Source organism: Lepidochelys kempii, chromosome 10 (assembly GCF_965140285.1).
Source record: "Lepidochelys kempii isolate rLepKem1 chromosome 10, rLepKem1.hap1, whole genome shotgun sequence".
NCBI lineage: Eukaryota > Metazoa > Chordata > Testudines > Cheloniidae > Lepidochelys > Lepidochelys kempii.
The window spans coordinates 46,298,934-46,321,745 of NC_136389.1; the positions used below are offsets into that span (position 1 = coordinate 46,298,934).

At 41.7% G+C, this 22,812-nt stretch overlaps 1 protein-coding gene across 4 annotated transcripts in view; it reads right to left on the bottom strand.

The window, feature by feature from the left end:
* Nucleotides 1-22,812, bottom strand: part of ZNF592 (zinc finger protein 592) — a 95,887-nt gene that overhangs the window by 72,070 nt on the left and 1,005 nt on the right. For all 4 annotated transcript variants that reach the window (XM_073363249.2, XM_073363251.2, XM_073363252.2 and 1 more), the window contains exon 2: nt 14,798-17,142. In XM_073363249.2, the coding sequence (XP_073219350.1) occupies nt 14,798-17,134 (2,337 nt within the window). In that variant the 5' untranslated portion in view covers nt 17,135-17,142. The remainder of the gene's footprint in view (nt 1-14,797; nt 17,143-22,812) is intronic.

The window sequence follows — 22,812 nt, forward strand, 5'->3', positions numbered from 1 at the left end:
ATGTGGGGCAAAAATTGGGGACTGGTCCTGCTTTGAGCAGAGGGTTGGACTAGATGACCTCCTGAGGTCCCTTCCAACCCTGATATTCTATGAAAATATTTTTCCATCAACCTCAACATGTCATAAAAATGCTTGATCATTTCTCCACAAACCTCTCCAACTCCCCACTTTTAGTCAGCCTATAAGATGGGAGTTCTCAGACTCCTCTCTCATTTTCTCTAATAATCCAAGCTGTATCCAAATCCTGCTGCTGCTGCTTCCAGAACTGTTAAGGTCCTGTTTTTTATTTTTGGTCCACACAGATGAGACTCATTTAGGCCCTCATGATTTATCTGGATGGGTTTTTCCAAGTTTACCCATCATTGTAGTATTAGAGCAGAGGTGGGCAAACTACGGCCTGCGGGACCGTCCTGCCCAGCCAGAGCTCCCAGCCATGGAGGCTAGTCCCCAGCCTCTCCCCCGCTATTGCCTTTCCCCTGCAGCCATGCTGCTGCGTGGGAAGCATGGCTTGCACCCGCCCACCTTCCAGGCTTTCCAATAAGCCTGTCCTGCTGCTCTCAGTGGTATGGTAAGGGGGAGGAGGGATTGGATATGGGGTAGGAGCTCCCGGGGTGGGGGGGGCAGACAGGGGGCAGTTGGATGGTGCGGAGGTGGCAGTCAGGAAACAGGGAGGGTTGGATGGGGGTGGGGTTCTGGGGGGACAGGGGTCCCAGGAGGGGGCGGTCAGGGGACATGGGGGGGGTGTGGATAGGGGTTGGGGCAGTCAGGGGATAGGGAGCGGGGGGGGGGCGGTGGAGGAAGGGAGGATTGGATGGCTTGAGGGTTCTGAGGGGGGGCACTCAGGGGGCAGGAAGTGGGATAGGCCCTCCATACCATTTTGCAACCCCGATGTGGCCCTCAGGCCAAAAATTTTGCCCACCCCTGTATTAGAGTATCTTCCACAAAGAAGTTAACACAAGTCTCTTCCACACCTACCAGTTATTGCCTTTTTTAGAAAAAATAGGCTATATGAGATGCAAGTATGCTGCTGCATTATGATTGTTACCACAAGAAAGCCAAATTGAAGTGAGGGGTATTGCATTTAGTTCTGAACTTGGAGAGGGCAGAGTTAATTCTTTTTTAGTCTGTAAACAAGCTCCACAGCCTTCACCTGGCTCCTGTAAGAGCTCTTTCTCCTGAAGATCGGAGTCTTTTCCAATTTGGAAACAGTTCCATTTTTCCAATTATGTGAAGCCATCAGGTTCATCACCACAGAAAAAGGCAGCTCTAACTACCTGAGAGATCACCAACACCAAGCAGGGCTTTAAAAGTCAGTACAGTGAAAATGAACTGAACTGTGTCCAACGGAGAACCAGAGTGGGAAGCTATGAATTAGGATGATGTGTTCTTGGTAATCTGCATTACCGAAGAGACAATCATTATATTCTAGACCAATTTAGCCTCCTCAGGGTATTGAATTTTACTGCTAAGTATAGAAAATTGCAATAATCACGCCATCTTGATTACTGTAATCCTTTCTGGCAACTCTGACATCCACATCATTCTCCTCCAACAGCTACTAAGGCCAGGTCTACATCAGAAGAAGCTTGGCAGTAAAGCTATATCAGCAAAACTTCTGAGTGTACACAGAGCTTATACCAGCTACAGAGTGCTTATACGGTTTGGCAACATAAGCTATACTGGCAAAGGCACTTTTACGCCAGAATCACCGCATTTGCAGTCTGGCTCTTGCTGGTATACAACTATCACCACTCTCACGCCTCACAAAAAAACCCACCCCAACCAACACTGCAATACCAGCAAAGTTTCTAGTGTACAACGGGCCTATGACCATCTTCTTTGTTCATCTCTCTAGCCATACCTGCCTTGTTCTGTTTCAATCCATTCATCAACTCCTTTTATTATCTCATATTCATGCAGAGGTGTGGGAAAGTATCCAACTGCAAAGGAAGAAATAAGGCTGCCATCCCTAGAAACCTGAAGAGGAGGATTGCAGAGGACCTCCATGAAAATTTCACTGGCATCTATCAGGAGGATTCTAGGGATGTCGCTGTGTACAGAAACAAACTGCTCTGTATAACTCTTCAGAGGAATGAAAAGCAGATACCTATCTGTGTCTCAGATATTCACCAAACTCTGCACTCTGACCCTGCCGAGGTATCCACCATGGCCTAGGTGGTGGTGGGGTTTCTGCCAAGTATTTCATGTAGTTCTTGGTAAAAGCAGCAGGTCCATGGCTTAACATTGGATTGATTGTTGGCATCCATGGCCTTCTGGTGTGCCAACCACAGTTCCTTGGCTTTCAGATGGCACTGCTGCTGATCCCTGTCGTACCCCTTCTCCTGAATCCCCCATGCAATCTGCTCATAGATGTCCACATTTCTATAGCTGGACCATAGCTATGCCTGTACAGCCTCTTCTCCCCACAGTCCCAGGAGATTTGGTATTTCCTGTCTACTCCAGGTCAGAGCGTATCTGGGATGCATAGCCGGAATGGTTGGCTGGGCAGTTGCACACAACAAGAGAGAGATGCTAGGTGTGCACACCAAGCTGGACAATCAGGAAAAGGTATTGCAAAAAAATTGCTGGATTTTTAAGTGGCGAGGGGCAGCTTCTGGTCTCCGTGACCCCTGAGCAGTGGAGTTAACAACTGTGACCAGAATGAGCCATTTCCTTCACCCCTGGTGGGCCATACTCACTATGGCTGGTGCTATGCACAAACACTCCCAAGCAGAATGGTCAATAAGCACATTTTATTTCAAACTTTAGGGGAGCAATGGAAGGGAGTTTTGAACCTTAACTTTTGCTTTCCATTGCAACTACACTGACAATGGTACCTCTGTGTTTTATCTCTAGCTGTTGCCACTGCAACCATGACAGATAAGGAGAAGAAAGAAGAGGACTGAAGATAACATGTTCAGCAAGGCCATGCAAGCAAGTGCTGCATCAGACCATGAGCAGAAGGGCTTGGAGGGTGAATACTGCAGACTGTGTGGGAAAGAAAGAGCAGACAGGACCAGGAGAAAGGCCCACGAGTCAAAGCAGGAAAAGGAAAGGGAGTTGCACCCATACATAATGGGTCTTCTCTAGAAGCAAACAGATGCTGCAGACTCTTGTGGAACCTACAGGTTCAACAATCAAAGGCTTCCCTCCCTTTGCTATCCATGGAGAACTCCAGTTTAGCACCTCCTTACACATACAATCAATGTTCCACATGGCACCACATTACCCCTCAGGGTGGATAAAAATCAATGATTTTTTTTAATCGGATTTTTAAAATTTAAATTGGATTTTTTTGATAAAATGCTTTGAGGGAAAAACCTATCTCATCATGGAATAGGGATTATAAATTCTAATTCCATAGCATGAGACTATATATTCATGTAAAGTTTAAGAAAAGTTTTGTAAATGAGTTCCAACAGTTCATAGTTTAGGGACCCAATCTTATGGGGTTCCAGAAGCTTCTGTACAGATTTACGTTAATCTTTCTATCTACCCGATGGGGCTCAGTGCTCAGTCTAGAAGATACCATCAGAGATGATTAGTTTTGCAGTTCTCAAACTGTGGATGTGTGTCTCCAGAGATAACATGCTTGTTAACTGCAAAAATGTTTTAAAATAATTAAATATATAGAGGTGAGAAATAACAGATCTCAACCCTATTGTCCCTCTGCAAATCTGTACAGAGTCAATCCCTTACCTCTCTCTAAAAGTGCAAAGTTTCAAAAAATTCAATGAATAGAAGATTGTTGGGAGCAAAATAGATCTGGACAACGAGAAGTCTGGAGATAACTGTGAGAAGGGAAGGACAGGCAGGAGAAACAAAAGTAAAACTGTTTGAGCAGAAGTCTTGAGATCTTTCTGAGAGTAGCCTTCATTGATTTGAGATCTACCATACCATTCTCTCACTAGAAGGGAAAACCTATAACGGCAGCAGGCCATAAAAGAGACCCAGTTTGGGAATATTTTAATGAAGTTCCTCAACCTGTGGGTAAGACAGGCATGCGTGAAAAATGCAACCAGTACAACAAAGAAATGCAAGGCCTGGTTGCCCAAATGAAACATCATGAGAAGTGTTCCTTCTCAGGAGGAAGCTGCATTGAAGATGATGAAAGGAACATGTCTGAACATGCAGGATCTTCACGTTGGTTTTTATTTCATCCTTCTTTCTTAAGGACTGCCTGTCTTCCTTCTGGACTATTCTTGAATTCTGTTTCAGCAAAAAATATAGGTGTTACTCTATGGTACTATCATTTTAGATGCAGTTGTACAATTTCACCTTTAAAGTAGTACAGGTACTGAGCGTCAGGGAATGCAATGAGCAGTACTAAATGAGCAGTATGGTAATAATAATAATTAAATAACTGCATTGACTTAGGAGACTCTATCCTCAACATACAGGATTCTGAAGACTATCCACCTTCAAGATCACCATCATTTTCTATAGTTGCAGAGTTATCTGCCAATGATAGTGTTTCAGTCACATCATGTATGTCACATAGCCACAATATAATCACCTGTAGTAAAAAGGAAAAAAAATCTCCGTCATCCAGAAACAACCACAGATAAGTTGGTGATAAGAACCGGCACATTACAAAAAGAGATAATTGTTGAAAAAATTGCCCGGTTTCTTTATGCAACGAACTCTCCTTTCCATATGATTGAGAACCCACACTTCATTAACATGGTTCAGTCATTAAGACCAGGATACAGTCCACCCAACAGAGCAAATGTCACAGGCAAATTGCTGGATAAAGTGTATGAAAGAGAAATTGAGCAGTGTGCAAAAGGTCTAGAGGGTAAAATTGTTAACCTGAGTCTTGACGGGTGGAGCAATGTCCATAATGATCCTGTTGTATGTGCTTGTGGGACAACAGAAGGAGGAAACGTCTTCCTTACAGATACAATTGATACATCAGGAAATCCACACACAGCAGAATATTTACAAGAAGTAGCAGTAAAAGCTATAACAAACTGTGAAAAAAAATTCAAATTTCTATTACGCAGCTTGGTCACAGACAATGCTGCAAATGTATCCAAGATGAGAAGAAATTAGTTAGAAGAGAGTGAAGAGCGTCCCAAGTTAATAACATACAGTTCCGGTGCTCATTTGATGCACCTCCTAGCCAAAGACTTCAGTGTTCCAGAAATAAAGGCTAATGTTGTTGAAATTGCAAAATACTTCCGTAACAACCACTTTGCAGCAGCTGCTCTGAAAAAAGTGGGAGGAACCAAGCTAACTCTCCCCCAAGACGTGCGATGGAACTCAGGAGTGGACTGTTTTGAGCACTATATCAAGAACTGGCCTAAACTGACGACAGTTTGTGAACAAAATCATGAAAAAATAGATGGCCCTGTCACAGCCAAAGTTGCTCAACATTGGGCTTAAGAGAAATGTTGAACACATGCTGAGTATCCTAAAGCCTATTTCTGTAGCCTTGAACAAAATGCAGGGAAACAGCTGTTTTATTGCTGATGCTGCTGAAATTTGGAAGGAACTGAGAGAGATCTTTTAAAAAGATGACAGAGTTAAATTACAAGCATTAAAAAAACAAATGGGACAAGCACTGTCTCCAGCTCATTCTCTTGCAAATATTCTCAATACTCAGTACCAGGGTCAAACCTTAACTGCTGAAGAACAGGAGTTGGCTATGACACTGACATCTGGCAATCATCCCTCCGTAATGCCAACTATAATAAACTTCAGAGCTAAGGGTGAACCATTCAAGGAAGTTTGCTCATGATGTTTTAAAGGAAGTCACACCAGTGAACTGGTGGATGTCACTTAAGCACTTGGATTCAGAGACTGTTGAAGTGATAATCTCACTTTTAACAGCAGTAGCTTCTTCTGCCGGTGTAGAAAGAATATTTTCTTCCTTAGGAAGAATTCATTCCAAGTTGAGAAATCATTGGGGACCCGAAAAAGCAGGAAAGCTTGTTTTCTTTTCCAGATTATGAACAAACAGGAAAACGAAGGTGAAGACGACAGACTTAGCTGCAGAAGCCAATATTTTAAGTTCCTCATGTTGACCTGGCTGACATAGTCAATTTAATTTTTTTAAAAAAAATATTTCATTTAACTATTTTAGCTACAAACAATTTAAAGAAAAACAAACCTGATTTTAAAAAACTTGAATGTTTAACTCAATTCAAAAAATCATATGCTTGTTTTGTTAAAATATTATTTGTTTGCTGTTGAAGAAAAAAAATCCAGAATATATAACATTGATGTTTTAGTTAAATAAAACTATTTAAATGTCTGTCTAGTGATGTTCTCCTCCTAAGACAGCATGGCAAGAAAATCCTCCAAATATTAATGGGTAAGCTGTTGAATTGGAGATAGTTCACCTCCCAATGACTTCATAAATATCTGCTTCAATTACCTTTGGTAAATGAAGTAACCAAACCACCATCCATTTTCTGATATAGTTGTAAAACTAATCTGAAAAGTTTTCAAAATAAATCACTAAAAATGTATAGTGTGTACCTTCTAAAAATGAAACCTACATCTATCTCCAAGTTGTGAAGAATATGTATTAAGGTTATAACAACCAACAAAAATGCACTTTTATGTAATAATCCATGATTAAATTGAGTCTTCCTGAATAGTGATTTAAATCAAATCCACGCTGCTACTCCTACCATTCCACACCAGGATAAAGTAAGGACAACTACAGCTTCATATACACTGACCTGTGAGAGCCACATTTGTTGTATGAGTAGCCAAAATGGACATTAATGGAACAGAACTTAACAAGAGGAAAGAACATTCATTTATTAAGTTTTTAAATGTATTAGCTTTTAACTTGTACAGATTTTTTGGCACACTGGTTATGTTACTCATAATTATATTTTTTGGAAAATAATTCATCTTTAATTCCCAACATACACTGCAGAATGCCAAGTGGTACTGAAAGCACCCACTTACTTGTTACTGTACAGTGTGACAGCTCATAGGATTAGTGACAGATAGTGTAATATTTCTAAATGTACAGCAAGCACCAGAAAATTAATAGGTGCACTGACATTGTATATTCATAGACATACACCAAAACACCCCTCTGTTACGATATAGGTATTCAAGCCTGTCTGTAAAGACCTATACTTTAAGAATTTAGGTATATGTTTATCATTTAGCTAGTTATAGAGGTATAAAAGAAAGAATCTGTTTAAGGGCCTTCTCTCACTGTGACAGTCTGAGGCCCTGTTCTTAGGCGAAGGCCTTTGGCTAAGCAGCAGAGGCAGCCATAAGCTGGGAAGCATATGATCACATCCTCACATTCCAAACTCGTCATATTGAAATAAGGCAATCTGGGGCTGTTGAAAAGATGATCCCTTGCTATGGAGGTAATAGATCGGAAGAGCCTAGAAGATGTAAAAGGAAATTTACTTTGATAGTTTTCTGTCTGGTAAGAACTCAATCTATCAATAGACAGAGGTGGGAAACCCTTTTGTCTTTATAAATGTAGTTGTGAAATCCTCACTTCTGTAATGTTTTGTCATAATAGTTCCTCCTTTATGACTGTTTATTTGCATGGTCTCTGTCTGGTTCTGTGATTGTTTCTGTCTGCTGTATTAATTTTGCTGGGTGTAAATTAACAAGGTGGTAGGATATAATTGGTTAGCTAATCATGTTACAATATGTTAGGATTAGTTAGGTAAATTTCAGTAGAATGATTGGTTACGGTATAGCTAAGAATATTACTATATAAATTAGGGGCAAACAGGAAGTAAGTTGAAAGAAGAAAAGGAGTACTTGTGGCACCTTAGAGACTAACCAATTTATTTGAGCATAAGCTTTCGTGAGCTACAGCTCATTTGTGTAGCTGTAGCTCACGAAAGCTTATGCTCAAATAAATTGGTTAGTCTCTAAGGAGCCACAAGTACTCCTTTTCTTTTTGTGAATACAGACTAACACGGCTGCTACTCTGAAACAGGAAGTAAGTTGGGATTTGAAAATAAGGAAAAAGGAACTTGGATTTAAGCTTGCTGGAAGTTCACCCCAATAAACATTGAATTGTTTGTACCTTCAGACTTCGGGTACTGTTTCGCTCTGTTCATACAAGAAGGAGCAGGGAAGTGGGAGGGTGAAGGAATAAGCTCTCTAACACCCTCTATTCCTAATAGGCCTCAGAATTGCAGGGCAAGGAGGAACAGTTCACCAAAACACTTTACTGGGGCTCACTATTATAGTGCTTTCTCAAGGCCTTCCTCAGCCATATATCTCCACGTTGAGCTCATTTAATACCCCTTGTGTCTGACTGTTCAAACCCAGCAGATAGCCAGTCCACCTCCATGTTCCACCCCGCCAGCAACTTTTCTCCCTTTGCCTCACAGATCCTATACAGGATACAGCAGGCAGCTATAATTATGGAGATATTTTTCTCAGAGATCCAATCTTGTGAGTAAACAATGCCATACTTCTTTTAGCCCACCCAAAAAGCACATTTAACTGTCATTCAACTACAGGATCAATAGGTGAAGAATCTTTCCTTGATGCTGTCAAGCTGGCCACTATACAGCTTCATAAGCCAAGGGTAGGCTGAGCTCCACAGGATCATTACTGGCATTTCAATATTCTCAATGGTAATCCACATGTCAGGAAAGAAAGTTCCTGCTTGTAGCTTTCTGAACAGTCTTGTGTTCTTAAAGATGTGAGCATCATGCACCTTCCCTGACCAGCCCACACTGACGTCGGTAAAGAGTCCCTGGTGATCCACTTGCATAACCACAGAAAAAGTAGCCTTTTCTGTTGATGTACTGTGGGGCAAGATGAGCTGGTTGCCAAAATAGGGATATGCATGCTATCTTTCACAGTGCTGCAGTTTGGGAACCCCATTACTGCAAATCCATCCACTATGTCTGGCACAGTGCCAAGCGTCAGTACTGCGTACCACGAGATGAATAACAGCCCTGCACATTTGCATGACAGCAGCCCCCACAGCGGCTTTTCCAACTCCAAAAATGATTTCCCACTAATGGGAAACAATCCGGCGTTGCAATCACCACTCACTTCTCCACCGCCAGTGCAGCTCTCATACTAGTGTCCTTGCGCTGGAGAGCTGGGGTGAGCTCAGCACACAGATCCAGGAATGTGGCCTTTCATGTCTGAAAGTTCTGCAGCCAATGCTTGTCATCCCAAAACATGTACAGCAGAACCTCAGTTATTAACACCAGAGTTACAAACTGACCAGTCAACCGCACACCTTATTTGGAACTGGAAGTATGCAATCATGCGGCAGCAGAGAGAAAAAAGCAAAGACAGTACAGTACTGTGTTAAACGTAAACTACTAAAAAAAATAAAGGGAAAGCAGCATTTTTCTTCTACAGAATAAAGTTTCAAAGCTGTATTAAGTCAATGTTTAGTTGTAAACTTTTGAAAGAACCACCATAATGTTTTGTTCAGAGTTACAAACATTTCACAGTATGAACAATCTCCATTCCCAAGGTGTTCGTAACTCTGAGGTTCTGCTGTATTATGATGCAATCCCACCAGTCAGTAATCCTTTCTTGGGCACAGAAGCCCACCAGCTCCAGCACCACCACCAGCCACCTTGAATTGGTTTTCACTACGCCCCCACAGCAATCTGTCCTCCATGAAACCATCATGCTCTCCACTGATGCGGTTCTTCTTGTGACTCTGCAAATACCAGAGGATCATGCATCCTGTGCTTGCAATGCTCAGAATAATAGCACAGAGCCGTGCAGGTTCCATGCTTCTGTCAGAGATGACTGATAGCGGGGAGGGCAGAGCATATTCACGCAATTTTTTTTTTTAAAAAGGCACTAAAATTACAGACCTTGAATGACATTATGGGATGGAGAAAGTTGCATGCTGGTACGCTGACCCCTTGCACCACTTGTTTCTGCCCCACGATATATTACCAAAATTTCCCAAAACACAGTGCGCTGGACAGTCGCAATCTGCATACCGGGATATCTACTCATGGTGCACCGCACTATGCATTGACAAAAGCATCTTAGGTAGTATATGCAACGCTAATGCAAGGATCCAAGTGTGCACATGTACAAGCAATATACTAAATGCAGCAACTTTATACCAACGTAACGTGCGTTAGCAAAATGTGTAGTATAGACAGCTTATGTCCACAGAAGAATGCTTCCATCAATGTAACTAACTTTGTTTGGAGAGGTGATGTTCTTATACTAATGGAAAAACCTCTTCCATCAATAAAGGCTATATCTACAATGCAGGGTTATGCTGGCATAGCTACATCAGTATAGCTATTTTGGTATAGTCTCAGCAAAGTAGACATCCCCTTAGTGCTAACTGCAGAAAAGAGCTGTTAAGCTTCAGCAACTCTCCAAAAAAAGGAAAGTCATCCCTCAGAAGTGTGAATAACTGAATTATTTAAACATGCTTTATTAGAATCAACTCTCCAATCACGAAAGAAGGTTTCGTGAGGAGGTGAAAGAAGCAATAAGATATAAAATGGGGAAGCTGACAGCAAAGGATACAAATTTGCATTTCCTGACTGGTGACAACTGATAGGGATGCTAAAGGCAGCAACAACAAAAAGGCAAAGACCAGCAGGGTTAAGGACAATAAGAAGGAATTCCTGAAATATATTAGGAACGAACAAAATCATAATGATATACGTCCAAGACTAGATAAGGATAACTGCCAAGTCATGATGCAGAATAGGCAGAAATTAATATTTCTGTTCTGTATTTGGATACAAGCAGGATGATATTTATATCAGACACTGATAATGAAATATTTTCCATTCCATCAATAACTATGGGCCATGACAAACAGCAACTATTAAAATTAAACATTTTAAAATCTGGAGAACCCAATAATTTGCATCCAAGAGTATTAGAGGAATTGGATGAAGAGCTCCCTGAATCATTAATGTTAATTAATGGTCCTAGAATACTGGAGAAGCTCCAAAGGACTGGAAAAAAACTAATATTGTCCCAGTGTTTAAAAAGGAGTAAAATGGCATGTTCTACAAAGTATATGCTAGTTAGTCTGATGTCATTCCTGGACAAAATAATGGAAAGGTTGATCTGGAATGCAATCAGTAAAGAATTAAAGAACAGTGGTATAATTACTTCCAAACAACATGGTTTTACACTAAATAGGTCTTATCAAACAAAAAATTCTGAAAAGTTTGGTAAGTACACAAGTTTGGTTGATAAAGGTAACTAAGTTAATATACTTGGACTTCTGTACGGCATTTGACCGGCATTTTGATATAAAACTAACACTATATAAAAATCAATGTAGCCATATTAAATGGCTAAGGACTAGTTAGCTGACAGATCTCATAAAAAGTAAGTGTACACAGAAAAACAACACTCAACAAGAGAGTGTTTCTAATGTGGTTCCACAGGGATCTGTTCTTGCCACCAATACTATTAAATATCAATGATCTGGAAGAAAATACAAGATCATTGCTGGTAAAACCTGCAGATGACAAATTGGTGGAGTGGTAAATAAAGATAGGGCCTGGTCAGTTACATACCCCGAAGTTGATCACTTGGTAAAGTGAACTCATTCAAACTAACATCATTCATTTCAAACACAGCCAAAAGCAAGATCATACATCTAGGAACAAGGACCATAGGTCGTACAAGATGGAGGACCATATCCTGGAATGCAGTGACATTGACTAGGACTTGGGGATAACAGCGGATAACCAATTGAACATGAGCTCCCACCTGTGCTATGCTGTAGCTAAGAGGGCAAACACAACCCTTGGATGTATAAGCAAGGAAATATCAAGGAGTAGGGAGGTACTGTTACCTCTTTATACAGCATTAGTGAGACTATTACTGGAATACTTCGTCCAGTTCCTGTGTCCACACATCAAAAGGACATGGAAAAATTACAAAGAAAAATGCTACAAGATTGATTTGAAGCCCAGAGACCATAATTTATAACAAAAGGCTTAAGCAGCTCAGTCTGTGTAAGCTTACCCAAGAAAAGGTTAAAAGGTGACCTGATCATCATCCACAAGTACTTACATATGTAAGAGATTTCTGGTAGTAGATGGCTCTTTAATCCAATGGTTGGAAGTTGAAGTTAGAGAAATTCAGAATAGAAATAATGCAAAAAATTTAAGTCAGGATAACTTATCAGTAGAACAATTTACCTAGGGATAGAGTGGATTCTTCATCACCTGAAGCTTTTAAATCAAGAGTTCCTATCTTTCTAGAATATATGTTCTCGCTCAAATCCAAGTTACGGGTTTGAGGCAGATTTTACCAACTGAGGTTCTTTGGCTTGTGTTATGCAGGTCAGATTAGACAATTTTAAGGGTCCCTTCTGGCCTTAAAAATCAATGAATCTTTGTCTAAGATTAGAATACTGGATCAAGTAATCCATTCCCTGCATGCAATAGAGGTACTGAAGAGAGAAGAGAAAACAGAAGAAAGAAATTATGGCACCTATACTGGGCCAGAGCAAGTCTGAAACTCAATCTTAGTGCTCCCAATATTTGTTTAAATTAAATACAGTTCTAGGTGGAACGCTCTAGTGAGAGATTTGTAGCTGTATACTCCAGATCATTCAATGTGTCCATGCTAAGAATGGTCAGCCATGCTTCCAGAGCCTCCTGTCAGCTTGTAGTCTTTGTTTATGGATCTAATTAAGGGAATTATATCTGGGGCCTGCCAGCACATACAACTTAATAAATAATTTTGGCAGCCAAAAATACATGGAAGGCTTTGCCTTTTTCTAAAGAGTAAGCGAGGAAAGATCTCTCCTTCTATTCAACTATGGCTGTTTGAGTATTTAATAAGGATGTTGTATGATCGATCAGACCCTCAAAGAATCAGATGGCATGATCTTAGTGTGCAAGAATGGAATGTCCCCCTCTCCTTCATACCTATGGGGAGGGCAGGCAAAGGAGAGGTAGAACTGCATAGATTCTCAGGGTGGCATTCCTTAGAATTGGAGATCAGTGCTCACTCAGAGGGAAGAAACCCAGGAGAAAAGCAGCAGGGCAGTAGCTTCTTCAATTACATAGGAAACTGAGTCCCTTGCTGACGAGCAGACTGCACTGAAGTGCTAAGCCACTTCTTTAATGTCCCACCAGAAGCCCTAGCCAGGCATGGGCCTCATCACAAGACAGCCAAGAAGAGGCTGTCACAACTGTCAGACTGATGCTATTGCAGATACTGCACCTGCCTCTCAGGGTATGTGTACGCTGCAATTAGACACCAGCAAATGGCCCGTGCCAGCGGACTCAGACTCACAGGACTCAGGCTAAGGGTTGTTTAATTCTGGTGTAAATGTTTGGGCTCAAGCTGCAGCCCAAACTCTGGGACCAGCTCAGGCAGGGTCCTCAAGCCCAGGCTCCAGCCTGAATGCCTATACCACAATTAAACAGCCCCTTAGCCAGAGCCCCATGGGCCAGCTGCAGGTTTTGAATTGCAGTGTGGACATATCCCCAGTCTCTCCTTTTCTATTTATGCCTTGCTGGGCTGCATGTGTTACCAGGGTCCCAGAGTTCAAAATGCTGCACAAACAAAACCCACCTCAAAACGTTACAAAAACCAGAAATTAAATACGATCACATGACTCCCAACCTGGTTCTGAATTTAAAACCCTGTTAGAATTCAAAATGATCTTGACAAATTAGAAAAGAGCTCTGAAATCAAGATGATGAAATTCAGTACAGACAAGTTCAAAGTACTTCACTTAGGACAAATCAAATGCACAACTACAAAATGGGGAATAACTGGCTATACGCTAGTACTGCTGAAAAGACTCTGAGAGGCTATAATAGATCACAAATTGAATGAGTCAACAATGTGATGCAGATGTAAAAAAGGCTAATATTTTGAAGTGTATTAACGGTGTTGTATTTCAGACACAGAAGGTAATTGCACCACTCGGCACTGGTAAGAACTCAGCAGAAATACAGCATCCAGTTCTGGGTGCTACACTTGAAGGAATATGTGGATGAACTGGAGAGAGTCCAGAGGAGAGCAAAACAATGATAAAAGGTTTAAAAACCTGATCTATGAGGAAAGGCTAAAAAAACAGGGCATGTTTAGTCTTGAGAATAGAAGACTGAGGGGGCACCTGACAACAGTCTTCAAACATGTTAAGGGATGTTATAAAGAGGAAGGTGATCAATTGTTCTCCATGTCCACAGAAGGCAGGACAAGTAGTAATGGCTTAATTTGCAGCAACAGAGATTTAGTTTAGATATGAGGAAAAACTGTCTAACTCTAAGGATAGTTAAGCACTGGACCAGGTTACCAAGGGAGGTTGTGGAATCCCCATCTTTGGAGGTTTTTATAAACAGGTTGGACAAACATCAGTAAGGAATGGTCTAGGTTTACTTGGTCCTGCCACAGTGAGGGGACTGGACTAGATGACCTCTCTATGTCCTTACCAGCACTACATTTCCAGGATTCTAATTAATCTGTGTAATTCATCCTATAGTTTACACTCTCATCCTTCAAAGCATAGACAGTGAGTAACTAGTCAATAGGTCTGGTATTCATGTGCTCAGAACTGAAGACCAAACTTGAGAGCAATCTCCCCAGAGCCACAGAAAAAATCACCATCTTTGCAGTCCATGGCGCAGTGCTGTTGCATACCTAGCCCAAAACTTCACTGGCAGCTGCTTTCTATTTTACTTTCCACCATCATCCCTACAATTATGACACAAGATACACTGACATACAGACCCCAATACAAAATTGAAGCTTAAATAATTCACTTTCAACCATGATGTCTAGTCTCTTTCTTTTTCAAATGGTAGTTACATTTCTATTGGGTTTAAAGGAGTTAAGATTTTAAAGAATTACTTACCAGTCCCTCATTATCTTCCGAGGTTCTCTGGAAGTGTGCTGCTAGAGCAACATAATCCTGTGCCTGCTTGTTACATTCAAGACACTTTAGTCCATGACGGATTAGTCTCAATGGGTCTGCATACAGAGGCATGGCTGGGTGAGTGTTGATAGAGGTTCCTGTCCCACTTCCTGATGTGGCACTGGGTTTACATGAAGGAGCTGGGAAATGCAAAGTCTGAGGGGCCAAAGACACTGAAGAGTTTGTAGGAGAAGGTGAAAACATTTCATCTAAGGAAATTGGTTTCATTAACAGCTGAGAACATTGCATAATCAATCCTTTGCTCTTGTGCTCTCTCGCATGTTTAAGCAAACTACACTTGTTAAAGAACAGCAGCAGAGTTGAACACTGAGTACACATGACTTCAATGTGGACACTTCGCCTACTATAGTGTTGAGTTAGGCTTTTTTCTAAGGCAAATGAATCTCCACATTCAAGGCAACAATACCCAGATGCAGGTAACTGAATATTACTGTCAGGTGGTGGGCTGAGGTTTGGAGAATACACTGACACAAGATTGTTACTGTTTAGTACTTTATTAAATTCCTCCACAATTACAGGAGCAGCTTTCTTTACTTGATGCACCAGTGGCACTGACATCTGGGTTAGCTGAGGCTGACTTCGCCTTTGCACAGACGATTTTGCTGTGACAGAAGCAGCAACACTGTGTGGAACTAAATTGAGATTTGCTAGATGTACGGCTTTGGGAAGGAGGCTGGAAGTGGTGGGGTTAGATGGCTGCGTCACAATACCCTGATGCTGCCTCTTGTTGGGCTGCTGCCCTACATTACCTATTTTTGTGCCATCACTGCCACAGTTTGGCAGTGGAGACGAAGACACTTTGGGTGTGCTGTTGTCAGCAGTCTCTGTTTTCATATCATCTATACAGGGGCTTGCAACATTTGACACTTGAATAGCTGTGGCAGCTGCATTTTTGGTGGAACCCTTGCTTGCCTCATTTTCCATGACTGCACTAGTATCAGGTGAAGGGAAGGACTTAGTACACTCTTCTGCGGCCAAACCTTCTGCAGATGACTCCTCAGGAGATTTGCCCAACTCTTCTGCTTCTGGCAAGATTCTAGTTACAGTTCTTTTAATTTCACCAGAAGACATCTTAATAGTTTTTATTCTAACTTTGGGAATAGCTGGTGGAGAGCCAGCTGCCACGGATGGAGAGCCTTTTCCACTACTATCACTGCACACACTCCGAGGACTCTCAGGCTGCTTGTTGGCCTTTTTTACCACCTCTAGGGGGCTTCTTGGGCTCTTTGGTGACTTAGGCATTTTGGGGCTTCCTTTCATGCCATCTTTCAAATGGCCAGAAGGTTCTTTTGTAAGGCTTGTTTGATCTTCTTTTGGAATACATGCAACTTTTTTGGCCTGAAGAGCTACTAATGCAGCAACACAAGATGACAATTTTGAGTGAGCTGGCTTTAGACGTTGGCGAGGTGGGATTGATGAAGAAAAGTTCACCTCAGGCATAGACCCTCTGCTTTCCTTCAAGTTATTGTCGTGGAAGCTTCCAAACGCCAAGCCTTCTCCAAGGAAGTTGTTGGTATCTACTAGATCTTTGCTGGATTCTACTAACTTCTCTGCTACTCTGTCTTGTTCTTTTCTGCTCAATTCCAGCCTATTTTCTTGCTGGCTATGAATCTCCATCTTTTGTTCTTTTTTACAATATTGATCAAACATACTCAATTCTGGCTCTGGTACCTTCCTAAGTGAATCTAGAACTGAAGCCGCAGATGGAATATACATTGGAGTTGGTGGGAAATATGGAGTTTGGGCATGTTTTGGTTTATTGTCAATACTGTTTTCTTTGAAAGCATCCTCCGGTTCAGGGCTGGAGATAGGGCTGAACTGACTGAATGTGGGTAAAGGTTCTGACTTCGACTGGTCCAGTTTTTCAGAATAGTTTTTCAAACTATCACCATTAATAAAAGCAGAATCAAATTTCCCATAATTGTGCACTAAGTTGTGAGCCTCTGATGGCAGATCAGACCCACGGAACCCATTGTGTAACAGACCAGTTCCAAGGTGATTCCCCTCCTTCTCTGCTTCAAAGGACTCCTGACGACTTGTGTTCTTCACAATAACACTCACAACAGGGATATCAGGAGCCGGCACTGATTGGGACAAGGACACATTTTCATCTATACAAATTCCTGATGGCTTTAAGTGATTTTCGTTCTCTTCACCAGTTGACTGTATGGTCTCCTTGGCATCAAGGCTAGTTGGGTCTGGGATGTCAAAAGCAGCCAAAAGGTCATCGAAGTCTGGGGTTTTCATGTCCCCCATGATGAAAGCTGCAATTAAAAGCGAAACACACTATCAAAGTTTGTCTCTGGGAAAAAAATCTATTAAACTCTTACTTGGATTTACTCTAACTAATGAAGAAAAAAATTAGGACTCTAGCCACTACAGGGAAGCTAGGATGGGAAGTTTCAACATGCTATCACTTAAACTTCCAGTTTAAACACTGTGGGATTTTATTGTTCATTTGTAGATGGACTAACTCAGTGCCATTCAGCCTTTCTGGCCCCAGGGCCTAATGTGTTACCTTAAAAGGCCAAGGAGCTGCAATCAAGACTCTGGGGCAGATCCTCTACTGTTCTGCTCCCTATAGACTGCTCAGGCAGCACAAGCCACCTGCAAATACCCTGTTGTGGATTCCTAACATAGAGTAGCCTCCAGTCGGCATCCAGCTGTCTCCTACACTCCCCTAGCACAGCTGTGCCAGGCTGGGAGGGGATTAGCTGCAATGTGCTGTGCTCTGGCTACCCCACTTGGTGCATGGTTCCTTGGGACTACTGGCAGCTGGTGCAAGTTAGAACAGCTGGAAGTCTGCCTTAACCTGGGCTGGGAGAAGAATCAGGGAGCTGTAAGTTAGTAGTTGTTCTCAGTTTCTCTTCATGCCCCATTCCTATACTGCCCTGGGTGGCTATGTAGAAGAGGGGCACATCCTTTCCTAGGTGCCCTCTACATTCAGCCAAAGTCAGTCAAATTCCAACCCTGCTCTCCCTAGAGCTCCCATAGCCTGAAGGGGAAGCAGGTAATGAAGCAATTGATGCTACTCTCCCCTCCCTCCTGTGCAACCCAACAGGGAGCCAGTGGGGTAACTGCAGCAGCTGCTGCTCCTGGAGCTACAGGGAAAGCTGTGGAAGGCAGTGCCCCCTACCTCCTCCTTCCATAGGTACAGGGCTGATCCAAACACTTCAGTGTAAAAAATAAAAATCACAGGGCATGGCTCAGGGAGCACTCTTCAATTGACCAAACAGAGTCACGCTGAAGGACCACCAACATAAGGCCTCAAGGATCACAGAATGGATACCTCTGGACAAACTCAAAAGTGAAACTAGTATGATCTGCAAATAACAGAAGCTGTTACTTCCTGGAAAGGTTTCAGAGTAGCAGCCATGTTAGTCTGTATCCGCAAAAAGAAAAGGAGGACTTGTGGCACCTTAGAGACTAACAAATTTATTTGAGCATAAGCTTTTGTGAGCTACAACTCACTTCATCGGATGCATGCAGCAGAAAATACAGTGGGAAGAATTTATATACATAGAGAACATGAAACAATGGGTGTGACCATACACACTGTAACAAGAGTGATCAGGTACAGAAAGCTATTACCAGCGGGGGGGGGGTGGGGAGGATGGATGGACGGACGACGGGACTCCTTTGTAGTGATAATCAAGGTGGGCCATTTCCAGCAGTTGACAAGAACGTGTGAGGAACAGTGGGGGGGGGGGGGGGAGAGGAGAGGAGAGGAGAGGAGGAATAAACATGGGGAAATAGTTTTACTTTGTGTAATGACACATCCATTTCCCTGGAAAGGGTACAGTGTAGCCAGACCTCAACTATTTAGTACTGTCAATCACCTGGAGAAAAGCCAGAAGCAATTGGCCAGCCCAAGAGAAACAGCATTGAAAAACGAGGTTCCAGGTTTCTGCCAAAGCAACCTAAATAATAAAAAAGTCTTTACCAAATATTTTAGTATGTTGTGTACAGCACCTGGAGCACTCAGTTGTGGATTACTGTATAAGAGGGCTGATCCTATAGTCCTTAATTAGCTAATAAAATCACTGAAGAGTTTTGCCAGAGCACAGAATAAAGAATCATGCCTAAAAATCATAATCCAAACCAAAAGTTTCTGAGCATTTCTTTGGTTATAACTGTCTACAAAGGAAGGTAAAGATTACACAGGCACTGACTGCAGCTTCACAGTTAACATTATAATTGAGTTTTCATTATACACCTTCTCCAACACAGAAAAGAGATTTGTTATTACTGTAAAGGACTATATCCTCCCCCAATAGTTGTACATAAATTCATGAAATATTTAAATTATACCATAAAAGGAGACCTTTTTGAAATTTTTAAGACAACTCATGTTTTTTCAGCCACATCTAACTTGAAAATGGCAAGTTTATGAATCCAGAACTGGTACATACTGTATGCACAACAACACTTATGCAGAGTTCTTTTGCCCCGGGGGGGGGGGGGGGGGGAGGAGAGAGAGATGGGTAAATTAAACAAAGAGATTGTTTCTATTTTTCATTACTAATGACTAACACCTTCTCATAGAAGCCACCACTTAACATTTTAACAGTTGAAAGTCACATTTAAAATATATTTCCTTCCAGAAAGCTGCTACAAGGAACAACTTCTATGTGAACTGACAACTAAACACTACACTTTGTTACAAAACAATGGAACATACCGAATGGTCTCTGCTCTCTATTCGCCCCACTCTATCACTTCTGTACTAAGAAGAAACTAAGTTAATCATTAATCACATTAATTATTGCGGGGCCTCAGGACCAATCAAGAATTGGTCCTCTTTGTGCTAGACTCTGTACAAACACTGAGTAGCAGATGGTCCCTGCCCCAAAGTTCTAAAAACTAAATAGACACGAGACACAGACTGGGCAGAGGTGGGGGTGAGGAAGGGATATCACACAGAAGCAGAGTGAACAATATGATAATGGAAAACGTCATTTTAGTGTCAGGATTTTTTGGCTACAGTCCTCTTTCCACACTACCTAACTGGTTGCTCCTCAAGCACAGTTACAAAATTTACGGCTTGTCTACAAACAAAGAGCACTGGTTTAATTAAAAGGTTTTAAAATGTAGTTTAAGCCAGTGAAAAGGCTTTATGGATACTTCTTTTGCTTTAAGAATGGCTAACTTCGGGTTAGATTAAACCTGTTCTAATTGACCTAAACTAAACCAAAATAAGAGCATCTACACAGGGGTTTGTACCAGTTTAAGACCATACCTTTAGTTAAATCAGTGTAATTCTGTATTTAGACAAGCCCTTGAAAGTTCAGAAGATGATCCATAAAGTGCTTAAGAAGAGTGCCAGTCTATGGAGAGTTATCATGCACCATAAGGACTACAGCTGCTGGCAAGAAGCATCGATGTAGGACCTTCCACTTACTTTTGGAGAGAAAAGTCTGTGCCAGCTGGAAGAGAAGACTAGACATCCTTCATTTTCTGGCACACAAGTAATTATACAACGAAGACTGTTCATTCCTTACAGCAGAGATCGGCAACCTTTGGCATGCGGCCCACCGGGCCGGTTTGTTTACCTGCCACATCCGCAGGTTCGGCCAATCACAGCTCCGACTGGCCGCGGTACACCGCTCCAGGCCAATGGGGGCTGTGGGAAGCGGTGGCCAGCACATCCCTCGGCACGCGCCTCTTACCGCAGCCCTCATTAGCCTGGAGCGGCGAAACGCGGCCAGCCGAACCCGCAGACGCGGCAGGTAAGTAAACTGGCCCAGCCCGCCAGGGGGCTTATGCTGGCGAACCACATGCCAAAGGTTGCTGATCCCTGCCTTACAGCATAATGCCCATGTCTTTATGCACAGAAGGTAGATCACCACATTATTTTAGGCACATAAAATTTCTATGATTAAAAGATTTCGGTGCACCAAGACTTATATACAGAATGCTTTAAACAAAAAATTTCATGAACAGCATGGTACGCAGTCCAACCTGTTACATCTCCTTTTCCTAGCCTCAGCTAAATCTGCAGATTGCAGTCCACCAATTTATACTGAGAACTGGAATGTTTCAGAGCACTGAATTTGGCTCCATACGAGTCAGAAGCACCACACAGACTGGGCTCACTAATAAGCAATGCAGACAAAGATTAGCTGAAAATAAGTCTGCAGAGAGGGGACCAAGGGCCAGACTTTTTAAAAGGATTTAGGTGCCTAGTAGGATTTCCAAAAGCACTTTAAAAGCTTTTGGAAATGTCCCTAGGCAGATAAAGAGGCAGATAGGTGCTGGCGTACTTTTAAAAATTTGGTCCTAGATAACTACAGTAGGACAAGAACTGGGACTCCTCACCACATAAAGCTTTATGGGAAATAGTCCAGTGTTTGCAGGACAGTCTGTGTACATATTTAAGTCCCACAGCAGCTTAATTTATGTACTCTCTCTGTTGTACAGAGTATAAGTCTCTCCTTTGCTCATATTGCAATATTTCTTCATAAAAGTTTATTTTAAGATGATATAAAGTTATATTTTCTCAGAGTAAAGCAGAATCAGACTCAGGATCTGGAGAAAACTCTACAAACATTTCCAGTTAAAAAGATTTTAAAATAACCAAAATTTTAAAGAGAAGTCAATTGTCGAATATTTCTGTGTATTCCTAAATATTGAAAAGAGAATCAAGTTATAATTCAATGTATTGAAGTTTCTATTGTACCTTCTGCATTATAGAAAAATAAACATTTGTCATTCTTATATAATGTGAATGTTTGTCACTGGAGTGAGTGAAAAAAGTATGGGTACAGACAAATTTTTAAATTACAACTTAAAACAAAAAAAAATTGAAGAAGTTGAAATTTGCAAAGTGTAACAGGTCATCAAACAGGCTGATAAATGACAATTACTTGCACAATAACCAAGTATGTATATGTTTTGTTGGCCAAAAACCAACCAAGCAAGAATATACATTTCAACAAGAAGGCACAGGGGAATGAAAGGAGACAAAGATCTTAGCTCTTAACTCTCTAGGGCACTGAAGGAACTGTGGGCCAGGTAGAACTGTAAACTCACAAGGCCCTTTGCTACATCTACGCTCCAAGACACACTGAATTCCAAAGGAGTTACTGTAATATCAATGCCCCACATGCACACTACATTCACTTTTCATTGGGAGTATTATTTCTGTGGACTTTTTGAGATCTGCAATAGGTCCAGTAGACTTTACAACAACATGAAACATTCTGTTCAAAGAAGAAGTTCAAGATTGCCATCTAATATTAGAGTATGAAAACACAGTTATACAAAGGTCAGTTACAGTCCTAAAAAGCTAAGTATTTAGAAGTATGCAAGTGAAGGGACAATAGAAAAATACCCCAAAAGCCAGGCTTAATTTTTAGACAGGACAGCGTGGGAAAGCAAAATCTCTTTGCCAGCAGAGTACTTTCAGAGAACTTGAAGATCAGGCTCATGGACTTAGTAAACACAGAAAGTGTACAACAACTGGCAGTAAAAGATGAAGCTGAGTTTGTCGAAGGAGACATTTGTCTAGGGAATGTCAGGAGAGAGTGGGTTTTGGGATGCTAAAGGGACAGAAAGATTAGCCAGCTAGGAGAATAAATTGGAGGCTTCCACAACACATAGGGGTGGATTCAGGCTTCAAAGTTTTAACATACAGTAAAGTACAGGAAACACAGAGTAGAAGAACAGAGTAGGCAGGTCCCAAAACAAACTCCGTGGACAACTTAATTTACATGGCTTGGTGTGAATGTGGCCTGTTGATTTACTGTACAGGCTGGGTAGACAGTTGTGCTCTAGGTCAGCAGTTCTCAAACTAGGGTCCAGGAACCCCAGGGGTCCTTAGAAACTGCACATGGGGTCTGCAAAATGTCAACCATCAAGCCAAGGATAGACAGATTCTCCAATAAGAAGCAGGTACACCCACCTCACTGACATCTGTAAATGCTCTTATACTT